This window comes from Zootoca vivipara, chromosome 11 (genome assembly GCF_963506605.1).
Source record: "Zootoca vivipara chromosome 11, rZooViv1.1, whole genome shotgun sequence".
Taxonomy (NCBI): domain Eukaryota; kingdom Metazoa; phylum Chordata; class Lepidosauria; order Squamata; family Lacertidae; genus Zootoca; species Zootoca vivipara.
In genome coordinates this window covers 8,675,300-8,698,789 of record NC_083286.1, presented here as the reverse complement: position 1 = coordinate 8,698,789, position 23,490 = coordinate 8,675,300, and the positions used below count along the sequence as shown (strand labels likewise).

Here is a 23,490-nt window from a genome sequence, read left to right as displayed (position 1 = left end):
AAACCAGTGCTTTTCTTCCAGGGAAAAAAGGTGCTGGTACTCGCCATGAAGTTGTTACAGTAAATGCCACACTTTTAACTAGTGCTTTTCTTCTACTACATACCCTTGGGTACACCCAGGAAAAAAGCACCGAATAAAACCAAAATATGCTGAAGATTATAACCAGGTCAGTGGTTTTCTTTCTCAGATTATTATTATTATTATTATTATTATTATTATTATTATTATTATTATTATTATTATCTCTGAACACCCAGGTTCCTGTTGGGACAGGAAGTGGCTTGTGGCAATGTTATTGAGCTAAACTCGCAGGTTGAATCCACAAAGATCTGCTTCTGCTTTTGTGTGTAACTCCCGGTTTGTGAAACATAGGAGCTGTGGTCCCAAATGACATGGAAGCTTTCTAGTGTTCAAAGGCACCTTTGTGTGGCCAAATCAAAATATGGTGAAAGGGAGTGTCATCTGAACTGCCCATGAGAAAGAGCATATAATGTTGCACATCAGAACAGACCTAAGGTTACTTCACTCCTCATTTAGCTACATCTGGCTTAGGAGATATTTGCTGTGGTACCACCAGGGGCGTCTTGCCCATAGAGGCAAGTGGCGCAGGGCGCCGGGGCGCCAAGTTCTGGAGGGCGCCAGGGAAGAGGCAGAGGCTGGACATGGTGCCTCCCGGCATCAGCTTGCTGCCCTCACCTGCCTCACTGAAGCAGCACTGCGCCCAGAGCCTCCGCCTCTTCCTCGCCGGAGGAGCTGCCCTCCAGCCGCTGCCCGCCTCCTCCAGGCCCACAAAGCTGCCGGCAGAGCCGTAAAAAGGTCGGCAACTCTGGGAAACGGGGGGGGCGCCAGAGGGATCTTTGCATCACGGCGCTGGATATACTTAAGATGGCCCTGGGTACCACACAGTTGCATTCACAAAATCAATGACACGGGTATTCACTAGTGGCAGGGACAGGTGCAGAAATGAACATATGAAACTGCTTTTTACTGAGTCAATCTATTGGCTTTATCTACTCTGACTGACTGTAGTTCTCCAGGGTCTTGGGGAAATCCAGGGTGGAGTGGAGAGTATTAGACTAGGTTCAGATCTACACTCAGACTTTAACCTCACTAAAAGACCTTGGGCCAGTTACTACATTAGAATTCTAGAACTGGAAGGGACCACAAGGGTCATTTAGTCCAACCCCCTGCAATGCAGGAATCTTTTGCCCAACGTGGGGCTCGAACCCATGAGATTAAGAGTCTCCTGCTCTGCTGACTGAGCTATGATTTACCTCACAGGATAAAATAGATGCAGTGCGGTGGAGGAATCATGTATGTTCCCTTGAGCTCCTTGGAAGAAAGCTGGAATGTAAATGTAATAAATATGAAGAAAGAAAGAAAAACTGAAGAAGCCAGGAATTAAACTTGGGACATCATACATGCATACCATAATCGCTACTATTGAGCTCTGGTGCAAGTTTTCTTTTTTGTACGTATGTGAAACTAAGGCTTCATTGAATTACAAAACGTTTTAAGTTTGGCATTTAAGTACCTCTGGTTACAAACGCTTCTGGTTACAAACGCTTCAGGTTACGAGCTCTGCTAATCTGGAAGTAGCTGCTCCTAGTTGCAAACTCTGCCCCAGGATGCAAACAGAAATCATGCGCCAGAGGCGTGCACGCAGCGGGAGGCCCCATTAGCGAAAGCGCGCCTCAGGATAAGAATGGTTTCAGCTTAAGAACGGACCTCCAGAATGAATTACCGGTAAGTTCGTAACCAGAGGTACCACTGTATCAGATTTAGGGCCAGATTGTTGTTGTGTTTTTTAAAAAGGGATAGCACACCTGAAAATCAAAACTCAGCAGGCAATGTAATTGTTGGTGTTTTCTTTAAAAATAACTAGGAAGTTAGAGGACCAGAAGGACCATTCGTTGGTGGCCCTCCTGGAGAAGGAAGCTCTAAAGCACCACCACCACAGAAGAAGAAGTACAGCTCAAGGCCCAGCTGCCTCATTGACAGGACATAAAATAGAGTCTTGTTATGCCTTTTCAGCCATGGGTAAGCCCTACTGGTAAGCATGTTTCCTAACTAACTAGCGCCATGCTACCAGTAGGCAGGAGTTGCTCAGTACTCATTGATCTTGGATATTGTAGGAAAAACCCACATTCCAAAATTGGATGAAGAAAATACTAAACATGGCCCTTTTCCCAGCTATGAGGTAAGTTCTTGCTCTTTGAGAGAAGCTGTCCTTTCCCTTCGGTATCCTCAAAAGTGCTTTTTTCTAGCTGCTTTATTAGAGCAGAAGAATCTTTTGTACCCTTATGGTTCAAATCCAAATGAAGTGCCCAAAGAAAAGACGTAAGCAGGATCACCATATACAATCTACCAATAGCGTAACAGTGGAGTCTCAGGAACTTACAACAGCATAAATGTTAGATATTATTGAGATGCCACTATGTAAACTTGGAAAACGGTTGTTCAAGGGTTCTTACAAATATTTTCTTTAAAAAACACTCATATTCACCTGAACATATTGAAATGATTAGCTGGGGGAGGTGGAGGCATAGCTGCCAAGTTATCCCTTTTTTAAAGGGATTTTCCCTTATGCTGAATAGGCTTCCTCGCGAGAAAAGGGAAAACTTGGCAGCTATGGGTGGAGGTAGTGAATGCAATTTAACTTATCTTTTAGGTTTATGGTGACAGAATCACATAATGCTTTCAGCATCAACCCAGGTCCTTAATTTGTTATCTGCTGCCATATCTCATACGTCTTGGAACATTTGCTGTAGTGCAAAAACAAGGGCACATCTAGGCATTTGTTAAAGCAATTCTACAACAAGGCTTTAAAAAAAGGACCACCACCATTTCTTATATGCATAGAATTAAATCTCACAGAAATCAATGGGCATTCAAACCAAAGGTTGATTTAAATCTCTGTGTGTGTGTGTGTCCATGCACACACATGTGCACACATTGACAACATTTTGTGGATATATCCAGTCATGTCCCTCCTCTGATCCAGCAGGGGCTTCCGCCAGGACAGGAGATTGAATTCCGCTCCCTTGCCCTCTCTATCTAGCCTTCAACTCTCCCCAGCCAACATCCCTTACAAACTCTGCTCTACACCCAGCTTGAGTGTTTTTGCATAGTCAGAATGTGATCTTGAACTATGATAATACCGCTTGCTTGCTTGGATGGCACAAGGGGTGAGGGGGGCGTGTAGAAACCTCATGAGCTTTGCATGGCTGGAATGTAGCCCTACTGTACAAAATCAAGAGTCATATCTATTGCCTCCACCCACTTCTACACGTGGTCCCCAGAGATTTGCCCATATGGAACGGAGCCCTCAGACTGAAAATGTTTCCAGCCCCCAGTGTTAGAATAAAGGGTGGGTGTCTTACAGCTCGTTGGGTCACTATCCATTAACTGGGCTCAGGTAAGACCACACAGCAGGTCCACCAAAGGACCTGATCAAAAACACAAGCCGTAATAAGGGTAGCCTTCTTGAAAGCAAAGCCAAGGTGAAACTGAGGTCAGAAACCAGAGAGTAGTCCTGAGCTACATATAATTCAGAGGTGGAGCGATGGGGGGCAAAGGTCAGCAGTTAAAGACAGTTAGATTGCATGAGTAAGGAGCCAGACCTCAGCTGGAGGTTTATAAAGCCTGGCCTCCCAGACTGAAAAAGGTGGTTAAGCCTGCTCTCTAGAGGAATCTTTGACTCTGTAGAGAACTGAGGAACTCCCAAAGAACCCTTCACTCTTGGGTAGTGTGTTGACTTGACATTCTTAGGTATGCATTCCTTCACTGAGCCACTGCCTGAGTCTCAGTTTTCTGGTGTTGATGCTTTTGAGAGCTATTTGAGCCCAGCTTGGGGAGGGGTTCCTCTGCTGCAGGAAAATCAGGGACCTGCCCCAAGGGTTCTTCCTGGGCAGTCTTGGGGAGTGCTCTCTTGGGGAAGGGCCCACCCACCCCCAGGTTTCCTGACTGGGAGCGCTGGTTTCACTGAGGTTGGAGAGCAGATGGTTGGATCAGGGCTCCCTATGACAAGAAAGTAACTTTTGCTTATTCACCCTCCTCTCTGCCACCCCATGCCCCCCTTGTCCCCTGCCAAATCTGCTCAAGAGGATTGGTACCGGGGGGTAGTCAGTTGTAGGGGTCTGCAGGAGAAAAGGAAACTTTGCAAAAAAAAAATACCCTCATGGAGCCTTCCACTCAATCAAAGAGCCTTCTGTCAGCAGAGGGGAAATGTCCGGATACAACTATTAGTATGTAAACAGGACTAGGTCTACCTAGGCAGGCTAGGCAGCCACTAGAAGCATCCCAATTCCATGGTGGGGGGAAGGAACATAGGAAGCAGCCTTATGGAGAGTCAGACCATGGGTTCGTCTAGCTCAGTATTGTCTACATCCAGGATGGGCAACCTGTGACTTTTCAGGTGTTTGTTCTACTACAACTCCCATGATTCCTAATTTGGAATGCTGGCTGGGGCTGATGGGTGATGGCTGGAGGACCTCAGGTTGTCCGTCTCTGATCTACACTGACTGACAGACGTTATTCAAGATTTCAGGTGAAGTGCCTTCCACATCTACCTGGGGATACTAAACATGTGCTGTATCACTGTATCACATGTATCACAAGGTGCAAAACAGGTGCTGTATCACTGAGCCACAGCCATAAAGTTTCATAAAGTTCTACAGAGTTCCATAAAGTACTGCAGGGTCATGTTGCATCTGCCATGGCTAGCACCCACCCACCCTGCAAACTGTGTATTCCCCAACATGCTGTGATAGTGCAGAAGATATTGAGAGTCACTTTCCATTTGCATGGGGATGCTCTGTCCTACCCTAACTATTGGGTAGGAAAATTGTATTTCTTTTTTCCAGAACCCCTGGGAAGGTGAATATTGTTCCCATTTTACAGATGGAGAACTGAGACTGAAAAAAAGTGACTTGGCCTAGGCTACGCAGTTAAAAGGTGAACCGGTATAATGTTAGAGTGTTGGATCTGGGGGATTCTTATTCGGTCATGAAGCTCATTGGTTGACCTTGGGCCAGTCACAATCTTGGGCCAGTCACAACCTACCTCACAGGGCTGATGTGAGGACACAGTGGGGAGGGTGAGAGTCAAATGCAACAATAAAGAAAACACTGAAATAAATCAAATTAAGAAACGAAAAAGACCTCCACCTGGGGATGTCTATTCAAGTCCATCCACAGGACTCAGTTCATAGGAAAGGAATCTGTTGTTGCTGCTACTAATAATTCATCAATGTGATGCTTATAGAAACCTTTGCAGAACAAACCTTTACGGTTTCGTGTTTCTGAGATAACCACCTTTTCCATTTGAGCCAAAGAGAGATTTTTTTTATAATAAGGATGTTGCTCCTGTTGGACAAATAATGTTCTGTTCAGTGACAGCTGGAAACATACTGCTGAAGAACAATTACTTCTTGGTTTCATAATAAGTTGTTACTGGTGGTTGTCATAAGACAGTTATGATTCCCATGTTTGAATCAATTAAATAAGATGTACTTTAAAAAACAAACAAACTCCACCCATTTCATAATGCTGTTATTATACCCAGTTGCTGCCAGTATATGCCATAGGCTGTGTTTTTCTTCTTTTTCCACCTCTGAAAACCCAAGGCTATCTGACAGACAAAAGTCATGACTGATTAGACCAGTGATATCTTCCATCATTGGTCTAATCAATTTGTTTTGCATTGTGTGCTTGCCACTTTCGAGGCAAAGACTTCTTCCTAGTGAAACTTTCAAGGAACAAGAAGGAAAAAATGCAAGGATTGACATAAATAAATCCCAAAGGGTCCAACATTTGTAAACCAAGCACTAGGTGGAATGGGTAAACATTTCAGCAGAGGGAAAACTCTGAACCCCTTTTTCTCTTCGTTTTACATTCAACCCTGTATTTATTTTAAGAAGGGCTCTGCATTCCAGCACCTGACCCCCCAATCACATCTTGCAACAACAACAACCAACAACTTTATTTTGCTTCCCAACAGGACAAGAAAGGAACCGAGGCTAAAGCGAATTATGCCCAAGAATGAAAGAAGATTTGTATGTTCTGCTGAGATGGGTGATGATTTCAAATGAACATAGAGGGGGAAAGAGAGAGGCGAAGAAGAAAAGGATCGTAGGGAGGGGGGGGCAGAGGGCTGTTGTTACCACTTTGTCAATTTCATGCCTGGGATCTACTCCAGGGACCATCTCGGGGAAGCTGGCCTGCCTGTTTACCCAAGGAGGTCTGCGCTGATAACACGTTGCGTTGGTTTACTTTGCTTTCCTTGAGTTTATTGTAAAAAGGGTGAAGTTTTTCGGATCCATCACGTGACCCTGACAGGTCCTGCCTATTGAGAAAGCCAGACCACCCACATGGAGAGGACGATGGAGCGCTTAATAGAAACAGGCATGCAATTGTGAGCCTGCTCAGCACTCTGCAGAATGCCTGCAACCTAGGAGGGTTATTATTATTATTATTTTACACTTTCTGTTCCCTTTCGGAGACCGGGAGGAGGTGCGGGAGAGAAGGTGGAGGGGAAGCGGAGGGGGAGAAGAGAGCTTTGAAGGCAAGCAGGAAAGGATCAGGGGAAGAAAAAAAGAAAACTGATGTACTCCGTCTCCTATCAAAGTCCTCTGCCTCGGCGGCGGCGGCAACAGCAGCAGCATTGAATGAAATTGACCAGCCCCACCGGGAGCTCACCCTGCCCCACCGAGGGGCTCAGCGGGGAGATGGTGAGTAAGAGAGGCAACGGAAAATGGCCTCTGGGCTGGGAAATGAAACAGGAAGGGGGGCACCCGTGGGGGGTGGAAGCGGGGACCCAAAGAGAGATCTCCTGGCAGAGGACAAATCCTGGAACGCGGGGGGTGGGGGGGTGAAACAAGAGGAAGGAAACCCAGGATGGTTTTTTGCTTGCCTCGTTCCTGTCATTGCACGAACACACAGCCCCCCAGGCAGGCAAGCAGCTTCTCGTTTCGCGGTGGGGGCGAGGAGGGTGGCTGCCGCTGGGGGTGGAGAGGACGGAACTGATCGGTGATAATTCGCGTCCAAGGAGGTCTCGGGGATCCTATTTTCACGCTTGGATAGGGTCGCCACCCTGCCTTCCGCCCGCGAGGAGTCCCCCTCCCCGGGCTCCGGGAATATGAGAGAGAGAGAGAGAGAGAGAGAGAGAGAGAGATTTTGTTTCCCTGGGAGAAATATTTGCTGGACAGCGCGTTGGATTTTGTTGTGTTTCAGGGGGGGGGGATTAAGTCCTCCCTGAAAACCAGGATCACCTTTAACTGGCATTTAAAACAAAAAGGGGAGGTGAGTTTGACAAGTTGTGGATCTGGCTGCTCACAATCCTTGTTTGAACACAAACTTTGTGTTGTTGAGTTTGGGGCTCTTCCTTTCCCACGAGCTTTGCAGCATCACCCCCCCCCCCGGACTTCTCTGAGGCTACTCTGGAGTAAGCGGCTTGTAGCTTGACCTTGGCTTTGCGAGGGACTCAAACACGATTGTTGTGGATCCCTGCACGTCAGAATGGGGCTTGCTTCCAAGTAAGCGTAGTGAGGAGAGGGGGAAGTTGGGCTCTTTCCGGACGTGTCTTCCAATCTACTACGGTATCGTGGTGATCAGGTCTAGGGGAGAGAACGAGAGACAGAGGGAGGTATCCGTGTGTGTGTGTGTGTGTGTGTGTTCCAGCCACGGGTCGCTGCTCCTTAGCAGTGGCGGTGATCCGTTGGACGTCCCGTTTAAGACGCTCCCACCTTTTACAGTTTAGGATTTAACCGTTGTCTCCTCGACAGGATGGGACGTTTTCGTCATGAAACATGAAGCCAAACTTTGTGAGGTAATAGAAAACCAGCGATTAAAAAGAATATCCCTACCAGTTGTTTGCATACCTCTTATTTAATAACCGATCCCTTACTCCCCAGCACACACTCCCCTGACCTTGGCGTGGCATGCATAGGACTAACATTTCTTAATGCATCAATCATGGCAACAACAAGGTCCATTTGGGAATGGTGGAGGCAGGGAAGTGCGGTAGGTTAGGTTTGTGGCAGGTAGTAGTAACCCTTTCCGTTTAAAAAACAGTGGTGTAGTTGTGCCATTCCAGGCTCTGGGGATAATGGTCTTAAAGGTGCCCCTACTTCAGAGGGCAAGATGAATTACTTCATTTACCGCCAAGTGTGAAAAGCCAGGCCTGCAGAGTTTCAGGACCCTCCTGCTCAATCTGCTGAACAGACATCTCTCCCCAAGTCCTGCCCTGAAGGTGCCACAGTTTCTTTAGCACTGTTGATGTTGTAGGGAGTGAGTGGGAAACCTTTGGCCAGGTGTTTATGAACTACAGCTCCCATCAACCTCAGCCAACATGGCTAAGAAAACTAAGGCTGATGGGGGTTGTAGTCCAACAACATTGGGCAAGCCAAAGGTTCCTATTCCTATTGTATGTAGGTTCATGGAGGGTAGACATACATGCCTCAATTTGTTGTTTCGTTTCGTGATTTTTTTGTCCTACTGGGAAGTCCATTTGTGTTCTGTAGGACTTAGTTTCTGGTAAAGGGGCAGAGGATTTTGGCCTTAACCCCTCTGATTGTGTGAAAAATACTTTACAACAACATTCATTCATTCAGATAATTTGTTTAAAACAAACACTTTTCACCTATGTCTCAAGTGGCTTACAAAGAACAAAATAAAACATGGCATGTACAAAATCTAAAGCAACAATTAAAACATCTGAAAATAAGAGCAGAGCAGTGGACAGTATTTATTTACTATAGCCTTAAAACTGTCCCAGAAATAGGTAGTTATTATTTCCATTTTACAGATGGCACTCCATTTGGGCTTGCAGTCTAAGCCTATTTGTTCAATCTGAATCAGTTAATCAGTCTTGTTTCCAGGTAGGTGTGCATAGGATGTAGGTGTATAGGCAGTGACAGGGCCACACAGTGAGTTTTGTGGATGCCCTCAAGGCTTGGAACCCAGACACCCTTCCCCAGGGTCCTCTTCCAGCACTCTGGGCCACACTGCCAGTGTGGGTAGTTTGGGAACCATTCAAAACACGCTAGATACTGCAGCCCTCCAACCTAACCTTGGCTTTTGTGCAACCTGTCTTCCTCTTTGGCTGTTGCTACCCCATTTAGAACAGGGGACTTTTCAACAGTGGGTTTGCATTCCCATGCTTCTTTTCTGTTTTCCTCAAGCAAACTGTGAGTCCACAGTTTACAGGGCACGGTGTGTTCACTAGGTGTACCTGTGTTCCAAGTCCTTCAGAAATCAATGGAACGGTTGTCTGTAGAAGCTTCCAAAGGACAGTCTGGGCTTTCTTCCTGGAAAATGGGTTTCTTTACAAAATAAATAAATAAATAAAAATCTGGCAGTACAGATTCAAGGTAGTTAAAAATAAAACCAGAGCATGGGGCCATCCCCAGAGAGTTCGGTTAATGGACACATCCACACACCTAAGTAAGGTTCTTTAAAAAGGGAACAACTTTTCTGATTCATCAATCTGATATTTGATTTGTTTATTTACAGATTGTGGCACAGGATTGTAATACTCTTGCAAGGCACTGGGAAATGAGGTTTTCCTTTTGCACTGGGAGTATTGGAAAGGAAAGGGGGGAAGAAGCCCTCCCCTTAATTTCCCTTTCCTAATTGCTTTCAGGATGCAGCAGATGGAAAAGTGACAGGGCAGAAATCTATGAATTAAAATATCTCTGTCCTCACTGATTTTATCCTTATCACACCCACCTACCCACCCACCTTTTATTTCTTCTGCCTTTGCTGCAGTCCATTCAGAGATGGAGGCGTGATGTATAAACCGGATTAGCAGCCTGAAAGAAAGGCAGGCACTGAGACTGAATTGCTTTACTTCTTTTTCATTTCTCATGCCTCTATCTCCAGTAAACCTGTGGATCCAGCAGTGGGTCAATGGGATTGCATTGCAAGGCTTTGCGCGCGCGCGCGCACACACACACACACACACACACACAGTGACCAATTTCCTCTTTGGTAGAGATCATAGGCATTGAAACCTGCCTTTTGCCTAATGGGAGGCAGGATGAACAAGCAAGATGGAGAAGAGCTCTTCTGAAGAAAACTTTGAACCATTGGGTGAAAGTTCAGTGGTACAGTATTCACCTTGGATGCAGAGAGGGCTGAGAATGTCTCCAGTCTGAAACAGCTGTCCATTTCTACTCAACGTACAATACTGACCTAGATGGTACAAAGTTCTGTCTCAGTATAGGCAGCTTCCCATGTTCCTGTGTTGACCTGTGATATAACTTCAGCTTATTCTCTAGCACAGGCATCCCCAAACTTCGGCCCTCCAGATGTTTTGGACTACAATTCCCATCATCCCTGACCACTGGTCCTCTTAGCTAGGGATCATGGGAGTTGTAGGCCAAAACATCTGGAGGGCCGCAGTTTGGGGATGCCTGCTCTAGCAGAGCACAGGATTAGAACCGGGATTCTTAGACATTGCAAGGAGAGCCACAAAACCCTTCATCTCCTGCAGTTTCTCCCCCTTATATATCACCTTTCTTCCATCATGGAACCCTAAGTAGCATAAACATGATTCTGAGGAAGTATATTATCTAGACAGACTCTGGCCTGCTTAGCTTCAGCTAGATGTTTCAGGCCATATCTTATTCTACGAAGTGCTAGAATTCTAGACTATGTTGTTTCAGGCTGCAGGTAGGGTGTCATATTATCAGAAGGATTACATTTTTTTGGTATTTTGATGCGCTAGCTTACCATATGCAGGATTTGGGAAATGAGGCTTATTTTGCATAAGAGTACTGAGGAGAAGGAATATTCCTCCCCACTTTCAAAATTGCTTCCAACACAACTAAAAGAGAAGTTTTGGAGAGCATTCAGAATATGATTCCCTCCACCTGTACCCTGAAATGGTACAAAAATTTACTGCTTCCCAGTCTCCTGCCTCATTCTGTTTATGTAATGCATAGATCAGGTGACTGGTCCAGGAAAGAAAACATCAAGCCCCTTACCCCTGAACCTATGCCAGCTGATAAGAGGCAGTCTAGTCCAGGCTTCCTCAACCTCAACCCTTCAGATGTTTTTGGCCTACAACTCCCATGATCCCTAGCTAGCAGGACCAGTGGTCAGGGATGATGGGAATTGTAGTCTCAAAACATCTGGAGGGCCGAGGTTGAGGAAGCCTGGTCTAGTCTATGCAAACAATGGATTCAAGTAGTACACCTTGGCTACAGATGGAAGATGTAATGTCTCAATGCACGCACGCACACACACGAGAAATAAGCAAACTTCCCCTTTACAAAGAAAAAGAGCATGGGTGAGAGAGACTGGTTTATCCCATCACTTCAACATTGTGATTTTCTACACGCAAGGGCTTTTCTCTTAGAAAAGCAGAACACAAATGGATTCCACTCCTGTAGCCTGAAGTGGTACAGTCAAGAAAAAAGCAACTTTAATGGCGCTGATGATGCTGGACAGCAAATTTTCACAGCATTTTCACTTTGCTGAAGTCTCTCCTTTTACCATCTGCCTCCCTCTCCTTTGCTTTCATTCTTGAAAAGCTAGGAGATAATTGACTGCTTAACATCAGCTGTTTACCTTACACTTAAAAATTCAAGCATCTCCCCTCTTCTTGGCCTTCACTTAGAGAGGCTCACAGTGATAAATTTCAGACTAAAAAGGAAAACTGATCTCTCTTCCCAAAATGCATATTTGGGGATGGGGTGTGTGTACGTAAATGCATGAAGATTTGTCATACCTGAGACACACAAAGATAAAAGTTGGAAATATTGACTTTGGGCCCTCCAACAAAATCACTCGTTTTTCTGTGGGTCATAACTTACAGCTTGTCATGTGAAGATAATTTCATGTATGTTTTTATTAAGAAATAAAATAGCACCACTGAAAACCGCAAATACAAAATAACCACAACCAAATAGTCTCTGTCAGCACCAAGTCCTGGGTTTTGAGAGGTAGGAAGTCCCCAGTCAGAAGGCTGACTTCTAGGAAAGCTTGGGGCTGGTTTTTCTCATTTTAAAAGACACTATGTTGTGGGGGTGGGATGGGACTTGTGACTCCCCAGATATTGCTAGGCTGCAACTCCTATCAGTCCTGACCAATTGCCATGGGAGTTGGAGTCCAACAACAGCTGGGGGTGGCACAGCTTTCCCAGCACTGGGAGATTTATTTATTGTTTTAAGCCTGAGCTTCTAATCCTCAGGATGGTGAAACTGTTCAGTGGAAGGTGGTTGGAGGACTCTGGAGTTTGGCAGAGGGCAGTACTGTCCATATAGCTGGATATACCTTAGTAATAGCTGTCAACCTTCTCAGAAGCATCCTGCTTTTAAATCTGGGACAACCCTTTCAGCTGCTGGTGCTGGTGTCTTTCTCATTTTTTCTGTACAGTAACAACATACACACACAGGATAACAGTGCTCACACCTTAATCACTGTACAGTCATACAGGGGATTTGCCAGGTGCAAGATATTATGTGCACCTTTGGAAAGCTGAACGAGCCCAAAAAATCAATCTTCCACAGATGGTGCTCTGCCTTTCTTTTCATCTTGTAACCTTTCTACTCTCATCTTTAAAAACAAACAAACCACTAAAACCATCTTGAGGACTAGAAACTCAGGCTCTTAAAAGTGTCATTTTCTTGTTGCATTAAGAAGGTCTTCTTTCAGAATGAAGAGAGGCAATCCCAAGTTTTCCTGGAAATTGTGATGCTTGTGCCTGGTACAAACCTATCTGTGGGGCTTGGCTCGCCAGCTCCGAGGGTTTCCGTTTGGAATGGCGCCTCCTCTCTAACTGGGATGCCGTTCCCATGCTCTTTAGCCCAGGGCCCCCCCATCCTGACGAACTCCCTCCTCCCTCCCAGGTGAACTTGGAGCTCTCGGGGCCTTTGGTGGCCCTTTCTGCCCGGAGATCTCTGCGGGGCGACCCGCCTGCTTTCCTGCGCGTAGGCGCTGCAGATCCCTCCTTCGCTCCTTTGTGGCGTGCGAAGCAGCTTGCCATTAAAGGAGATCAGGGGTAATTAGCCGCATTATTTTGACAAGTTGGCTCGAGCGGTTCCCTTTCTGACGCTGCCGAGGAGGGGACCCAGAAGGAAGGCGGGCGGGGGCCGAGGCGAGGGCGGCTTGAGTCCTGCCGTTCGGGGGCCTTTCCCAAGCCCCGGCTTGCTCTTTGCAAAAGCCTCTCCGCGGCCGCTGCTGCAGCCGCCCAGAATGCTGAAGTGGAAGACATGCAGGCAAAGGTGATTCTCATCACAACACACTAAGTCTGTCAGCGATGGGCTTTGTTCGAGTGTAAAAAGCGGGCCTGTACTAAGATAGAAAAGTTACGCGTGTCCTTGTTCATACGTGCACAGAAACACGCGTGTAACCACATCTAAAACTGCTCAGTCCGGATTTTGTTAATCCCTCCTCCTATGTACAGTATGCCTACTTAGAGGTAAATGTAATGACTCCTTCGTCATTACTAACTCAAGCCCCATTGATTTCAAGGAAATGCCTGGATCCAGCTCATTATTAGTTGCCCTGAAATTGCTAACAGGTTGAAACGTGGTTCAAATCATTGCTTAAGACGCAGGGAGACAGACTCTTGAGGACTCAGGCTCTTAAAAAATGAGAAGCGGTGTGGTGGTCTCTCTAATACAGAGGTACACACTCGCCTGTCTGTTCCAGGTCTGTCTGCCACTGACAGTCTCTTAGCATTTCTCAAGTAGGAATAAATACTTCATTCTTCGGTTGTTGTGATAGGGTGGGGGGGTATTGGGGGGGGGGAACAAAACACGCTGCACGCTTAAAGCTTTGCAAATTACCTGTACCATTAATGCCTCCCAGTGAGTAAGGCCTCCCAGTAAGGCCGGGAACATGTATTGGCTCAGGCTGCACCATGGAAAAGGATGCAAATACACTCATGGCAACTCCTTGAACAGTTTTCACGTCTTGCCTCTCTTTCCCCTCCCCGCCCCCACGTGAAGGCAGGTGGTTTATTTCAACGTCGTCTCTTTTTATGAATGTAACCGGATGCTGCAAGGCCTCGCTTTATGACCTCTGCATGGCAAGGACAGATCGAAACTCTGGAAGTTCTCTCGCCACCTAGGAGGACTTCTCTATGGTGGCTGGCCCCGGTGCACGGATGGCTGTGCGCACCGAGATTGCTTGGAAGGGCGATTGTTGTGGCGCCAAGGGAAGTTTTCTAATGAAATGCAGATCCCGCTGCAACAAGGCGAGAAAGAAATGGCCAGCTGGAGCGATGGCTGGCCTCGGCCCTCTGCAGGCTTTGCGGGCCCTCGTCCCTCCATTCTCCCAGGCCACGTGGAAAAAGCAAGACGCAAAAGAACGGCAGCCGGCCGGGCCCGTGTAGCCAACGTGGAGCTAGATAGCGCGCACACACACGCGCGCACACACGCACACACACACACACACAGGCAGCACTCCGTCTTCCTTAAATCCGCAGGAGGAGCCTCGCGATTCCTTGAAGTTGACAAATCCTGCTGCCCAGGCGCAGCTACATGCGCGGGCCATGCATATTAAAGGTAACAATGCAGACAAATGTAAAGAAGGGAGGACAGATGGATCAGGGGCAACGTTCTCGCGAGGAAGGCAGCCGCGCTCTTTCGTGCGCATCAGCAAGGAGGCAAATTGGAGACGTCCTCTGCTTCGACCACCCACGTCGAGAGGAGACTTTTACACTGAGACACACACAATATTGCAGAAACAAGGCCAATTAGATCCCTTCGGTAATTCATCTCTTGTGTATGAAATTAACCAGACCACAGGGAGAGGGGGGCAGAAGGAGGGGAAGGATATTAAGATAGAGCTTGTTAAATTTGAGCCGCCAGGTCGAGTTTAGGGACCAACATTTTAACCGGCTTTGTAAAGGCATAAGAAAAGGGAGCGGGGAGGGGTTAGTCTGTAATGGGGAGTTATGCAAAAGGGAGAGCAGGGCCACAGAAGTGTGACCTCCGCCCCGGGGAGGGACTTCTTTGCAGCTTGATCCTGGTCATGTTAGCTCGGAACTAAACCCTGTTCTAGGGCTGGAAATTTCTTGATGCTTGAAAAGCTGGCAGAGAATTAGGAGGACGGTGGTAGCACGCCAACCAAGGGATGCTATTATGGGATACCCGTTAGGTATTGTTGCTTCGGGCTTTATCCCGCGAGTCCTGTATCTAGCAGTATTTTGTTTTTGTCTTCCCTGTTGCCACATGCACGTATCACGCCAATTTTATTCCAGGCAGTTAAGTACTGGTACCTACTCGAGACTGGTTAACGTGCTGTAACTTCCACAGCGTGATTTCCAATACGTGCTTTCGCGCGTGTGGGTGGCACTTTAATCCGCATTAGGGACTGACAAGGTGAAACTGGAGTAGGGTAGTTATTCCAAATCACCGCCACATTCAGAATAAAGGTTTGCCACCCACCGACTGGTGTATTTGTCTCATCGGTATTGTAACAATTCGATTCGGACAATTGGTCCATCTAGCTCAGCACTGCAGGCCCTGACAGACAGCGGCTCGGCAAGGGTTCAGGCAAGAGTCTTTCCCAGCCGTATCTGGCGGGAGTGGGGGTTGAACACGCGCTCTATCACTAAACAGCCAGCGAGGGGTTGCTCGCAGAGCACAAATGGTCACGTTCAGACAAACCCGCAACCCACACACCCCTTGTGTAACATTAGCGGCTGATGCGGATCGGTAGCCTGCAAATGGTTAAAACTGCCACTTCTTGAACAATAGACACCGCGGCGACACTAGTAACCACCCTGATATCGACAAGCAAGGTTGAAGTTCCACTGGGATTTATTTAAGTGTTTGCTCCGGAGGAAGCGGTTTGCGGATCATAGCCCTAATGCAATTCCCAGTGAGTTTCCCCATTCCAATTTAATTACCCTTATGGGATTTTTATACCGGTAATGCAGGAGCTTTCCTCGCCTTGCAACTTTGCCTCTCTGCAAAAAGTCAACACGTGCCTTGGGAGGAACGAGACTTCTTTAGAAACCAGCGGGCTTTTTCGCGTGACTGCCGCTGGTGCCAACCGGGGAGGTGCGGAGAGAAGAACCTATAACCTGACATCTCTATCGCCGCAACAACTACTTTTCGGAGAAGAACTGCAGAACGAGTCGCTGAGCAATTGAGATCAGGGTCAGGCCGGTGTGAATCCGGCGCTCTGATCCCCGGAGCACGGCTGGCGCAGCAAAACGCCACCCCCCGAAATGTAGCGCAGAACTGAATGGAAAAGTCCTCTGTCGCCTCGCCATTGGCTAGCAGCAATGGTCGCGGCTTGCTATTGGGCAGCGTGAAGGGGAGAGCCCTCCTTTAGGAATGTACTATGGCTTGTCTGGCATTTTTCTCTCCTGGGGGGGGGGGAGAGAAAGGGGTGGGAGTCGGCGCGGTGCCTCCTTTCCCGCTTTGCTGCTCGTAGCCGGACTGGACTCCCGTGCGCTTCGCCTTCTGCGCGCTAAAGCGAAGAGGCGGCACTGCGGCAGCCAGATTTCGTGCGGAGGGAAAGCCCAGCCTTGTTTGCACAACCTCGAGCCAGTCAGTCACGTGAAAGCCTCAGCCCGCCTCCATGGCCTGCCTCCTTTTCTCTGAATGTGCGGTGCTGCCACCCCCCTCCCCGGTTTTTCCCTCAATGAACACACAAGCTTTCTCCTTAAAGCAACACTCTCCCATTTCACTCCCTCCACCAACACTAAAACTCTTGTAACTTATCCGAGCCGAAAACTGGAAGGAGGTGGGGGAAGAGAGGGAACGCAGCTGAAACGGAGGTGGCGGCAGGAGAAGAACATACACACGACACGAGGATCTTGCATTTTTTTTTAGCAGGGCAGAATTTCCACGCTCTGAATTCTGCTCGGGGTCGCGGCAGCGGCGGTCGAGTAACTAGGACGTGCACGGGCGAAATTTCGCTCTGGGTAATCAATAGAGTAGCGAACTAAACATTTGAAAAATAAAAGGGAAACATGATATTCCGGTTACACCACGTACGAGGACGGTAATCGTGTTATCCCCGCAAAAAAACCCCCACACATTAAATAAAGACCACACCATGCGGTTTAATATATGCGCGCGCACGCGTGTATCGCGACTGATGTTAAAAACACGAGGAAATATGGAGATGTGGTGCAACTATTTCTATAGCGGTCGGGAGCTTTAAAGCATCCGCCAGCAATACTTTTGCTCTTTAAGGATTATAAAAGCCGGATCCCCCGCCCCCAGCCATGAAGCTAGCAACTTGCCTGCTTTCAGCTTTTCAATCTGTTATTTCAAGTATTAAGGTTTCATTGTGGTCTTTTTCTTAATACAGCTGCCTGTTTTCTTGTAAGGAACGCAGGCTTCTCTTTTCGGTTCACTAAAAAAAGGAGGAGAGAAAAATATCTGGCTCTGCGCACCGCAGTGTCCAACCCCCCTGTCATTATTTGTGCAAGTCTAGGAATTCATCTTGGACCTCCCAGTATTCGCTGCAGCTTGAGGCCAAAGTGTCTCTAAAGGGATTTTCTTTTAAAGGCTTCGGGTATCGCTAAAGTCTCTCTACCTCCTTTTTTTCTCTCCGCACTCCCCCCACCCCACGGTCCCACTTTCCTCTTAAAAGGGGAAAAATAAATAAACCGAGATTTATTTTAGTAGGTCGATCGTGAGGAAATTCAGTACAGTATGTTAGTTTTTTTAAAAAAAAAAAACCGCATCTCTTCCCCCCCTAACCCCCCCCCCGCCTTCCACGGTCTTTCCTTCTGCTTAACACACACACACACACTTTCGTGAAAAGAAAAAAGGAGGAAAAATGAGTGGAGTGAGCGAGAGAGAAAAAAAAAGAGAAGCATTCCTTAATGGAAGTATTGCATGCAAAGAAGGCTGGCTCTCTTTACGGCTCCCCTGAAGTTGGAGATGCACACACAAGGGTTGCCTGCCTGGGTGGTCTCTCTACTTTGGTGAGCTGTTGCTAAGCAGCTAATAATAGTCATGTTTGCTGAGTAATTTCTGCCCTCGTCGAGCCAATCGCAGCCCAGAAACCCAAGCCATCTGACAGCCCCAGGGGCGGGATTTCAGTTCTCTCTCTAGCCCCCCCTCCCCGCTCTCTCCCCTCTCCCTTTCACCCCTCCTCCTCCTCCTCTTTATCCAAATGGAGAGAGTGCCTTCTCCCCCCTCCTCCTCCTCCCCTCCTTCATCTCATCTATTGAAGCAAGGGAGCTGCTGCTTGCTGCTGCATACACGCAGAGGAAGAAAGAGCGAGAGACACACGCATCTCGGGGAGAGGGGGAGCCCGGGGAGATCTTAAGAGACAGCTCTGCACCCAGACAGAATGATACAGCCCACCGAGACGGAGGAGAAGCCGCAGCAGCAGCAGCACCGCCGCCGCCACCAGCGCTGAGATCAAGGCTCCCTTCAAGCCCCCTTTTGCTTCGGCGAGAAAAAGAGACCGGAGGGGGAGTCTGGCTTTTCTTCCCGCGGCCGAACGGTGAGGAGCCTGGAGAGCAATCGCAGCCCGAAAGGACTAGGCGGGGGGAAGGCGAGCCCGCTGAGAGTGCCTGGCCCCGCTCACCCTCGCACACTGGATGTGGGACGCGGCGGCGGCGGCGGCGGCGACCTCCGGATCCTCACGAAATGTTGCAATGGAAGGCTCGGGGTCTGACTCGCCGGGAGCAGCTAGAGCAGCAACTTCAGCAGCAGCAGCAGCCAACGCGGTATGAAGAAGTGGTCTGTCAGCAGCAGCAGCAGAGCGTCGCCCCCGAGCCAGCCCACCCCCGGTCCCGCTGGATCTGGATCGTCCCGGAGCAGCAGCAGCAGCGCGCTAGGGGGAACCGCGCGGGACGCAGCCCCTGGGTCGCCAAAACAACAGCAGCGGCTGCGGCGGCAGCCCCGGCTGTGCGGCGGCAACATGGCCTCAGCTGTTAATGCCTCCGAGCCGGAGAACAGCAGCGGCGATGGAGGAGGCGGCGGCGGCGGCTGCAGAGAGCCGGATGAGCCGGGGAGAAGCGGCAGCAGGAGGCGGAGAAGGACCGGCGGGAACAGACGCGCCGCGCCTCGCGATCCGGAATATCTGCAGCGGCCGAGCTACTGTGATGCAGGCTTCGCCTTGGAGCAGATAGCGAAGGTGCTTTCCCGAGCTCGGGCTTCCTCGCCGGAATTTCCTTTTCTCCGAAAGGGGTGGTGGTGGTTGAAGGGGAAGAGTCGCCAATAAAACACTGGGAGAATGTTAGTTATGCATGTGTGCGAGGGGGTGTGTGGGTGTCCGCGGCTCCTTAGTGGCAGAGAGTGAGAGTGAGAGAGAGTCCTCCTTTTTTCCTCCAGTCTCGAAGCCACTTTTCCCTGGAGTGTGTGTTTGTGCTTTGCACATCTCTAATTAAAGTTACCCGGGGTGATTTCTCTGTTTCCCTCCCATCCTCCTTAGTGATCGCTGGTTCTTTTCTTTCTCTCGCCCCCCTCCCCTTTCACATCTCTTTCTTTCATTTTATTCCCTTCGGATTTAATTTTCTGTCCAGGCCCTGTAAAAGTTTCAGAGAAGGAAAAAACAATTCCAATACAGTACTTTACATTCCTACCTAACCCTCCCCCCCCAGCCCCCTTTACACACACACACACACACACACACACACACACACGCTTTGCTTTTATTCTCCGGGTTGAGTTTCCATAGCAAAGAAATCTCACCGAATGTCGTGTTTCACCTCCAGCGGCAAGAAAGCAGAGTGAAAGTTGTAAACAAATTGCTACCTTAAATCTCCCCGGTTCTGGTCAAAGATTGCGCGCACGCTCTCTCGCTCTCTCGTTTCGCCTTGAGACCCGCGGAGAGGAGCGAGTCTGGAAAAGGGAATTTTGCAGGGATTACCGAAGGCGAGGGGGGCGGGGAGTTCAAACTGAACAGCATCCCTCCGGCCCGATCGTTTCATTTCAGTGAGCAGATTATTATTATTTTTTAAGGCTTTTTGGTGGGGGTAGGGGGTGGAAGCAAGAAATCCATGTGGCTGCCCTCTTCCGTTCACAAATATTGTCGTAACTTTACAGATGGCTGCTCTGCTTCCTAATTCAGATCACACAGCGTCTCCAAACCGTATGGAAATGAATAACTCTTATTAGCTTGTGATGTTAAGTGCGTTGTGGACCACGTGGGCCGAGAGTTTACTACGAAGTGGGGACTTAAGAGCCGGGGAAGGCAAGGAATGAATGATGGCAACAGTTTATGATTAAGTAGGCTCCTCTTGCCACCCACCCCATAAAGCCCCTCAGGACAGGACAGGAAAATGTTCTTTCTCTCTCCCACCCCCACCCCCACCCCATTACTTGACAGGTCTGTTGAAAATCACATGCTTCATGTTGCTTTACCGACATTATTATTATTTATTATTATATCAACAGGAGTGGCTTTTTTAGGGAGAAGGCAGGGTTCTAGGCTGCTTTAGATAAGGGAGTGTGTACATTTATACATTTCCAGTTGTGATGTAATCCAGCAGTCTGGACTGATTTATGACCAGGGTAGTTATCAGCTAAAAAAGAAGCCCCACCTCACAATGTATTTTGTTTTGTACGTGAGCAACTGTGTATATGTATGTACCGGTATGTGTGTGTGTGTGTGGAAATATTTTGTAATGGGACTGCCTAATACCTTGGCCTGTCAAGCTACTGTCACATTGTGATGCTTGAAAAAAATGCTTATTATTTTGTGCAGGTATATTATGTTCTTTATTGGCAATAATTCACAACACTCTCTCTGTGTGTGTGTGTGTGTGTGTGTGCGCGCACACACACACACACACACACACACACACTCTGTTTATGTGATTCTCCGCAGGCCCTTCATTGACAAAATCTTTCCTTGCCTTACAGGGAAAGGCTACTGGAAGAAAATCACCGCTGTGGCTGAGAGCAAAGTTTCAGAGACTGTTATTTAAACTGGGCTGTTACATTCAGAAAAACTGTGGGAAATTTTTGGTGGTCGGCCTTCTGATATTCGGGGCTTTTGCTGTGGGATTAAGAGCAGCCAATCTCGAAACCAATGTGGAGGAGCTCTGGGTAGAAGGTAAGGTTTGATCCGTAGCCTTATTGCTTTTTTTCTGCTGAAATTGAAGTTTATTTTTTTGGAGCAGTGTGTGTGTGGGTTTCTTCCTCTCACCAAGGGGGGGGGGGGATAGTTCGTTGTTCCATGCTGGCTGCAGGCCAGATGGACTGTACACAAGTTGTAATCTATTCTAGAGCGTAATGTTTTGGGAGGTGTAAATGGAGGGGGGAGCGGGAAGGGGGGGGCTACAGTGTGTGGTAAAAAAGGAGAGAGAGAGAGAGAGGAAGAAGGGAGACTTGCTGGGTACCCCCACAAGTCTGCAACAATCTCCTTCTGTCTCTGCCTGTGTGTCCTGCGAGGAGGAGATCATGGTGTTAGGGCAGGGGGTTGGTTGTGTGAGTTGACTATTTCTTTCCTCTCAAGTGCATGAAAGGAAAGTCTGTCTGGAAAGCAGCCCACCCCCTCCGCCATTTTGTGTGTGTGTGTGTGTGTCCGTCCTTAGCAGCAGCAGCAGGAACAGGAGGAACGTGATCAGCACAGCTCGGTAGGGCTATGCTTGTGTGTGGTCCTGTTTTTTTGGACAGCTTTCAGCTTTGAGGGGGAAAAACATTTGTCTCAAGGTAAAAAAAAATATGGAAAAGTGAAGCACAGACTGGAACGTAGGTTGGAATGTTTGCAAAGCAGATTACTGATCTCCGGTGTGGGGAGGGAGAAAAGTTAGGGGGGGGGGTTGTTGTTTTTAAAGGCAATGATTTTTTTTAAAAAAACAATATATACTTTTTAATGTTAGTTGTTGGACATCTGATTTTTGAACAAAGTGGAAAATGTGTGTCTGTGTATATGTAATTTATCTGATTTTCCTGAGTGGCATTTGATAAATGGATTGGTTGGTGTTTTGGATGCCCTTATTCATTGAAGGTTTCCATTGCTGTTTTTTTGGTTTGTTTTTAAAGGGATGCTTTCCTCAGTTACCCGAAACCTAGGTATTTGGTGTGAATCACATATTTTCTTTTTTTTAAAAAAAAAACACGTTGGGAAGAAAGTCTATAAACTAAGCAGTTTATTCAGAAACAGGTTTGTCTTGAGCTTCGTTCCCAAGCGAGAGTGCAGCTCTGCTTTGGGTAAAATAGTTCTAGCTTGGCGAGAAGATGCACTGTGGCAGACTTTGTGTTTAATACTAGCACAACTCAAACGATTGGTGAAGGAGTTTACATTTGGTAATGTGGTGGCCTTTAGAATAACCATGGCTATATTCATGTTCAGAAAACAATGATTGATTCAATTAATTCTTCCCACTCTCATCATCCTACCTCAGATAAAGGAAGGAAGCCTGCCTGGCTTCATGAAGAGTGAGGAGATGAGAAAGGAAGTGTACTTTTACAACAGAGGTGGCCCTCAAGATATTGCTGGACTCCAAATCCCATCTGCCCCGGCTAGCATGCCCAATGGTCAGAGACGATGGGTCCAGCAAGATATGGAGGGCAACCTATACCCCACTCCTGTTTTATCGATTCCAGTGCCTAAACATACTGCTGTCTTTAGCAGGAACAAGAGCCTTTAGAAAACAAATCTTAATGCTTGTGGAATTTCAAGCATAAGGAAATTTTATTTGTATGTCCATGTAATGTTATCTGCAGTGTATTACAGGGCCTGTGTCCTTATAATAAGTGATGTACAGTGACGATAGTCAGTTCTAGAAATAATAACTCAGGAACTAACTACACATTACACTAACAAAGTGATTAGCAATCATGTAATGGGATTTCTAAAATTAAAACGCTGTTACGTTTATAGGGATTTACCTCAGGAATGCAGTCCATGGAGAAGGAGGCTCAAATCTTGCCTTCCCAGCCACAATATCAGTGAAAAATGTTTTCTCCCCTCACATTTAGCATTGCGGATCTCATTGATGTCAATGAGAGCGTTTTTTCGTACATTGATCACCACACAAGGCGGTAACTTTCACTTAAACCTCCCTTCCCCATATGCTGCGTTCTTGATGACAATGGGGGGGGGGTACATCAAGTTTTTGATTTAAAAGGAAACCTTAATGTGATTGTGAACCACTTACTTGTGGGAAAGGACATTAATTTATTGCATTTATATCCCACCCTTTCTCTCTAAGGAGTTCAAGAGGGCACACATGGTTCTCCACCCTCCTCATTCAATCCCACAATAGCCCTGAGAGGTAGGTTAGGCTGAGAGGCAGTGACTGGCTCATGGTCACCCATGGTCACTGAGGGCAGGTAGTGAATAAGGTTGTCCAGCTGTTTTGGGGCTACAGCTCCCATCATCCCTAGCTAACAGGACTAGTGGTCAGGGATGATGGGAATTGTAGTCCCAAAACAGCTGGAGGGCCAAGTTTGGCCAAGTGCATGTTTGTATGGACAGAATGCATGAACACTCTGGAACACAGGAAGCTAAGACCATTGGTCCGTCAACTTGAGTATTGTCAATTTTCCCTCGTAGTGACTCTTCGGGATTTCAGAAAGGACTCTTTCTCAGGCATTGTCTTTTTTGC

The 23,490-nt window shown here is 47.6% G+C and overlaps 1 protein-coding gene across 4 annotated transcripts in view; it reads left to right on the top strand.

The window, feature by feature from the left end:
* The first annotated feature begins 6,609 nt into the window (after window positions 1-6,609).
* Window positions 6,610-23,490, top strand: part of PTCH1 (patched 1) — a 117,480-nt gene continuing 100,599 nt past the window's right edge. Inside the window, exons 1-2 of one of the 4 annotated variants that reach the window (XM_035099609.2) lie at window positions 6,610-6,730; window positions 20,798-20,990. In XM_035099609.2, the coding sequence (XP_034955500.1) occupies window positions 6,668-6,730; window positions 20,798-20,990 (256 nt within the window). In that variant the 5' untranslated portion in view covers window positions 6,610-6,667. Of the gene's footprint in view, window positions 6,731-18,075; window positions 19,068-19,274; window positions 19,868-20,797; window positions 20,991-21,215; window positions 21,590-23,490 lie in introns of those variants that run through there. The other 3 variants (XM_035099608.2, XM_035099612.2, XM_035099613.2) reach the window with 3 other exon arrangements.